This window comes from Tupaia chinensis, unplaced genomic scaffold (assembly GCF_000334495.1).
Source record: "Tupaia chinensis unplaced genomic scaffold, TupChi_1.0 Scaffold000294_1, whole genome shotgun sequence".
Classification (NCBI taxonomy): Eukaryota; Metazoa; Chordata; class Mammalia; order Scandentia; family Tupaiidae; genus Tupaia; species Tupaia belangeri.
The window spans coordinates 734,957-741,004 of NW_006159779.1; the positions used below are offsets into that span (position 1 = coordinate 734,957).

Below are 6,048 nucleotides of genomic sequence, written 5' to 3' on the forward strand. Positions count from 1 at the left end.
AGCTCTTTGCCTCCATTCTCCTCTCGGGATTTTGGGCATGCATGCACACGCACCCGGCGTGAGTTTAAGCCACCAGGTCCGGGACTCAAACTACATTCGACTACGTGAGAGTCCCGCCATCTGCTGGTCCCGCGCCTGCCTGCTTTTGAACCTCTGTGTACCATGGAATCACAGGATGTGTTCTTTGGCATTTGGCCGCCTCGGCCTAGCATCATGTCTGTGAGGCCCGCCCGCTGTGTGTGGGAGAGTGCGTTCCCAGCCGTTCGCACGTGGCAGGGCTCCCTCCCTCGCAGCACGCCTGCACCAGTTTGTCAGCAGCGCTGCCAGACGTTCAGGCAGCTCCATTTCGAGGAGATTGTGCTGAAAGCTGCTGCGAGCACGCTCGTAGCCAGGAGTGGGATTTCTGGGGCACCGAGATGTGTCGGCCAGCCGCTATTACTCTGCCAGCTGTCGCACACAGTGGGGCATCCACTGCCCAGGGCTCGCGGGGGCTCCTGCACCCAGGATGGCAGGAGCAGCCCCCGCCTGGCCAGCCGGGCCCACACTTGCAGGTCAGCAGCTCTCCTGGAGCGTCCTCATGGCGAGGACTGGGACCGGCGCTTAGTATTAAGCCACCAGGTGCACCTAAGTCAGAATGCAGACCTCTGGCCAGGCGTCACGCCGAGGCTCCTCGCTGAACGTGCTCACACCTGCCGTTTCCCAACCCCTGGTGTCGGGACTGCCTATGCCTGCAGGAGCCACGGGGCCAGCGCAGCCTGGCGTCCTCCCAAACACGCTGCTTCTGATGGGCACATGCGGTCAGAACCCCCACACGGGTCTCAGGGGGCGGTTTAGAATGGAGATCAAGGATTTGTGACACATTTTAGGAATTAACATTGTTTACATATTTCTCCAGAAAACTAGCCCTGAGTGGGCCTCCTCAGCCTCCAGGCTGTAGAAGGCCCCACGTGCCCTCACCTTGGTGTTTAATGTGACACTTGGCTCTACAGCTCTCCCCACCTGTGGCCGGGGCACCCCTCATCCTGACCTGCCCTCTCACGGGCCTGCTGCAACTCCGGGATCGTGGTGGGCTGTGCTCATGTGCTGGGGACTGTGCCAGGTGTCCGAGGGGATTGCCTCACTTTATTCTGCAGTCACCCTATGGTGTGCCCTCCCCAGTCACAGCCAAGGCACCCCTGCCCGTGACCGGTGGGCAGCTGCTCCTGGTGGTGCTGGCCCAGACATGTGGGCCTGGTTATGGGGGGAGCCAGTGGCTGAAGCTGGGATGCTTGTGCTGCTGCCCTTGTTACAGACAAGGACATGACGCTCAGGGAGACTGGAGTCCGCAGCCAACTCATTGGGGCACTGTCCGATCTGTGCTCGGTGCCCTATGACATTAGGTGGGCATAGAGCGTGGAAGTGTCCCTCCCTCCCAGACGGTGTTCCGGCATGGCCGGGCCGTCCCGACTGTGCTCTCAGCTCTGTGTCCTCCACCTTGGCTCTGCTGAGGGCCAGGCTTCTTGACTCTGTTCTGTTTTTTGTATAGGATGCCCAGTAGTGGGGCAAGCAAGACCACCCTCCTATTCCTTTGATCATTCTCTGTTAGGTGCTGTCGCCCAATCCATCCGTGTCCAGCCCTGGGATCAGGACCGTGGAGCTGGGCACGCCCCTCCTCTGGGTGGCCGCTGCTGCCGGCAGGACGTCGGGCCCCACGATGTGGGGACGTGGAGGGCCAGCACCAGCCAGCCTTCACGGCACGTTTTCTTCTACGGCTCAGGAGATGTCACGTTAAAGACGGGTTTCCTTGTGGTGGGCCTTCTCAGAGGCCATGTGTGCTCGTTTGCTTTATAAAGCAGCGCGAGGACGCAGCCTCCCTCCAGCACTTTCTAACGTGCATCCAGGCACCCACCCGCATTGGGCTGACTTCGTGGCAGCTCCTGGTCCTGGCTGAGCCTGCGGGGCCACGGGTTCCCAGAGCAGAAGGGCGGTCTGTGTGGAGAGCAGTGTTTGTAGGTCCACTCGAGACCACCTGCCATCCAGAGGGTCCCGTGGCCAGGTGTGGCAGGATGCAGGCCTGGGTCGGCTCTGTCCAGCGAGCAAGGATAACGGATCCTTACAAGCAAACCGACTTCATGCTGGTGGGGCGGCTGGGCACAGGCCATGCTGAGGCTGAGGGGTCTCCCTGCTCTCCCCAGGCCCAGTCTAGATTCCCACTGATGGGGTGCAGGCAAGGGGAGAGCCAGCCAGAGCTTCTCGCACAGCTCGTCCGTCTCCACTTCTCACTGCTGTTTAAAAATCAAGCACAGTGCTGTCAGGCACTCGTGTCTGCTTCTGAACCCCCAAGGAGCTGGCTTTGAGTCCCAGCTCTGCTGAGAGAGCAGGTGTCTGGGCAGTCCTTTAGCCTCTCCGTCTTACCTCTAGGCAAGGCCAGTGTCAGCCTTGCTTTGAGCATTAAAGTCGTGTACGATCCCGCGTGGCCTGGACGGTGGCGCAGTGGTCCGTCACGATGCTCTGCAGGGTAGTCCTGCATGGGAGGGTCTGTACTCATGTCGAGAGGCCTCCCGAATGCCCGGTACACATGCCCACGGTCTGGGGCTGGCGAGGCTGGGGTGGAGCGTGGTGTCAAGGCCCTGCTGAGGTGTGCGCGCTCTCGTTCTCTTTTTCAATCATGGAAAAAATAAAGGGCCGCCTCTGACAGGCTGCTCGCTCTCTGCCCTTGTCTTCCAGGACCTGGTGACGATGGTGGAGCAGCTGGCCAGGTTCCTGGGGGTGTCCTGTGACAAGGCCCAGCTGGAGTCCCTGACTGAGCACTGCCACCAGCTGGTGGACCAGTGCTGCAACGCCGAGGCCCTGCCCGTGGGCCGGGGTACGTGTCCCTCTGCCTCCCTTCTGCCTGCTCAGGGTTGCGGGTCCTGGCCACTCACGTCAGCACCCTCGTGCTCTCTGGCTGCCAGTGCCCTGCAGCAGTGCTTAGCTAGCCTGTGCCCTGCGCCATGTCAGGGCCAGACTATCATCCAAAAGCTGGTGCCTGCTGATGGCCTGGTGCTCCTGCAGTCAGGGAGCACCCGCCTGCTGGCCTGTGCCTCCAGACCAAGCCCTGTTTCATTTCAAGGGGGGCAGGTGCCTCCGGCTTCAGGGGCAAGACGTTTTCAGGCAGGAGCCCTCCGCTGCCCTGGAATAGACACTCCACAGAGCGGATGCGCAACACCCAGGGCATGCAGCTCTGCCACCGCCAGAGAAGGGACCCAGCTCGGGCCTGGGCTCCCGCAGCTTCTCAGGCTCCTTCCAAAAGGGGCTGATCATGGCCACTTCCTCATAAAGGCAGCGTGGTTGCCTCTTCCAGGAAGAAGTTCACTGAACCCAGATACTGTGCAGTTTATTTTCTGGCTATGTTTTCACAAATATTTATTATTTAAAATTTATTTGTTCTCTTTTAGTTTTGCTTTTGCTGTGTTTTGTTACCCCTGGATGTGACCTTCTCCACCATCCCCCGGTTCATCTGTGTGGTGAAGAGGAGTCGCGAGCACACCGCGTGCCCTGTGCTCCCTCGCCGTGTTTGCGTTGCCATCACTCACCTTGGTTCGCTTCATTTCAGTTCTGTGATTTCGTTTCCTTTTAGCACATTCCCTCTTTGCTCAGAAGATCCCTGAGTGGGTGAGGGCGCAGGGCTCGTGTAGCCAGTGCACTGCTCACATTTGGTTCAGGTCACAGGCTAAATTGTCTCGATTCCATTCCTGCACCAGGTGGGTGACTCCTTTGACAGCTCTCAGCCACCTCAGCTGGGGACAATAGTCATGGAAAAATATATTTATAGTGTGGTCTGGAAGCTTCTAATTTTGTCCCTCAGGTATCATTAGAGGGTAGCAAGAATTCGGCTTCTTTCTTTTTCCCTTCTCCAACACTGATAATTTGTCTTTACCAAAGAGAACATTCTTGTCGTGTTGGACGCCTTAGCTCAGCATTTGCAGGGTTGCCATTTCAGACCCAGGTCCCTCCGGGACAAGGACAGCTAACGAAGGCTGCTTGCTGGGCTGCTCAGAGCTCTGGCCTTAGCGACACTGACAGGGAAGAGAATTCTAGACAGGCATCTCATTTGAAGCTCAGAGCCAGCACCCTGGCCCTGTGTCCACAGCTCTCCACTCCTCACCGACACATGACTTGTACTTAACAGGGAAAATGGAGCCAGAGGTCTTTTATTATTTCTTTTTTTTTTTAGCATGCTCTTTTTCTCTAAGCGTCATGAACCACCATGGAGCAGTGCCAGCAAGTTGTCCTGCTGCTCCGCCCCACTCAGCCGCCAGGGCCGCCCTGGTTTTCTGCCCCAGCCTGTGGAAGAGTGGCGGGCTCATGCCAGGGCTTACTCTGGGATCTGTCTGGGGAATTGGGGGTGCATAATTTGCAGATTTTGCCTCTGGTCTCAAGACCCTTTATGCCACAGCTATCTTACTTGCTTTAAATTCTTCCGCAAGGTTGGCAAGGGCAGGCTTCTTAAAATCTTCACCCTTGACCTAGTCGGGAGGGCTTCCTACCTGGCATAAAATTTTCTGCCCTTTGGGTGATGTTTCACCTTCTCCGGAAGCAGGATGCCAGTGGGGCTGTTGAGCCGTGCGTGAGTAACGACGCGGAGAGCACAGCTCCGTGGGCGTCAGGGCAGCGTGTTCATTCCCTGGATAGTCACTGGACACCTGCTGTGTGCCGGGCGCTGGGGGCTCACAGGGCGCAAGAGGTCAGGTGCTTCCCTGGAGGCCTCAGGTCTGGGGCTGCGTGTGCAGGCTCACCGAAGGAGCACGTGACACCAGACTGGCGTGGCTCCATCCCTCCCAGCCTTGGAGGGAAGTTGGTTCCATTCGCTCTGCCACATCCCGCAGTTTGAAACACATTATGGAACCCAGCTGGCGTGTAGTTCACGGCCCCTCCTGCCCCCAGAGGCCAAGGTCAGAGGGGTCCAGGAATAGATCCAGCATCTCTCAGACCCACGATCAGGGCTCCCTCTGGTTTGGTAGCTGGCCCAACAGCGAGAGAAGACAGCGCACTCTGCTCTCGTTTCCTTCCAGGGAGAGTCGGGCTGTGGAAGGACATCTTCACCGTCTCCATGAACGAGAAGTTCGACCTGGTGTACAAACAGAAGATGGGGAAGTGCGACCTCCTGTTCGACTTTCACTTATAGGAACAGGAGCAGCAGGCCTGCATGCTCACCACGCCCGGCACTCCTAGCTAAGTCCTGTGTGCATTCCTTTGTTACTCGCTGGACAGATTCTGGAAGCAGTATGCGGACACGAGGGACGGAGAGTGCGGAGAGGCGAGAGGCGGTGTGATTCTTTCTGAGCCAAAGCAGCTGTCTCGCCTTTAGGATTTGAAGTCTCTCCGTGTCTGATTCTAAACCTGATAAAACCGCAGTTCCGAGGCCTGTGCCATAAGGGAAAGTCTGTAACATAAGCAGCTAGAATGTCTACCGTTTACAGCCCCGTATTATTTATTGTATTTTATAGAGCTTTTCACTGGAGATCTAAATAAATGTCAGTAAACCAAATAAAAGTTTATTTCCGAGGGATTCAAGAGCGAGCCACTCCCGAGTGACAGAAAGATCTCAGGGTTAACTCTTTCTTTTTGGAGTTTGTTATGTAAGGGACAGCCATTGCGTTCTCACTTGGTTCTGAGACAGTGGTGAGGACAAAGGGCGAGTTGGGGTGTGTAGGGGACTGGAGACCTCTCTAGTTCTTTGTAACCTTCCCGAAATGAAGCAGAAAGTGTTTATGAGGTCATTTTCAGGAAGGATGCCCCCACCCCCTACTTCCAGTGGGGGCCGTAAAGGCCCACTGCAGAGCAACCTGCGAACCCTTCTAGACCTGCCTTTTGAGGCCAGCAGGTGGGTGTCTAATGCAATGAGTGGATTTGAATGCAGCCAGTGGAGTCTGCCACAGAGGCCCAAATGCACTCGGAGCTGAGTTCAAATCCGCAGTCTTACTTGAGTTCCTTGAAACAGTAACCTACTTACGCTGGGGAGCAGATGCTTCGTAGTAAATTTCTTAAAGCCCTGGATCTTCATCATTCCGTTTCTTCCGTCTCTAC

At 56.8% G+C, this 6,048-nt stretch overlaps 1 protein-coding gene across 2 annotated transcripts in view; it reads left to right on the forward strand.

Annotated features, from left to right (window-relative positions):
• Positions 1 to 5,514, forward strand: part of SULT4A1 (sulfotransferase family 4A member 1) — a 29,671-nt gene extending 24,157 nt beyond the window's left edge. The window contains exons 6-7 of one of the 2 annotated variants that reach the window (XM_006150666.3): positions 2,707 to 2,845; positions 5,034 to 5,514. In XM_006150666.3, coding sequence (XP_006150728.1) covers positions 2,707 to 2,845; positions 5,034 to 5,146 — 252 coding nt within the window. In that variant the 3' untranslated portion in view covers positions 5,147 to 5,514. Of the gene's footprint in view, positions 1 to 2,706; positions 2,846 to 3,416; positions 3,614 to 5,033 lie in introns of those variants that run through there. The other variant, XM_006150665.2, reaches the window with a different exon arrangement.
• Positions 5,515 to 6,048: the final 534 nt, after the last annotated feature.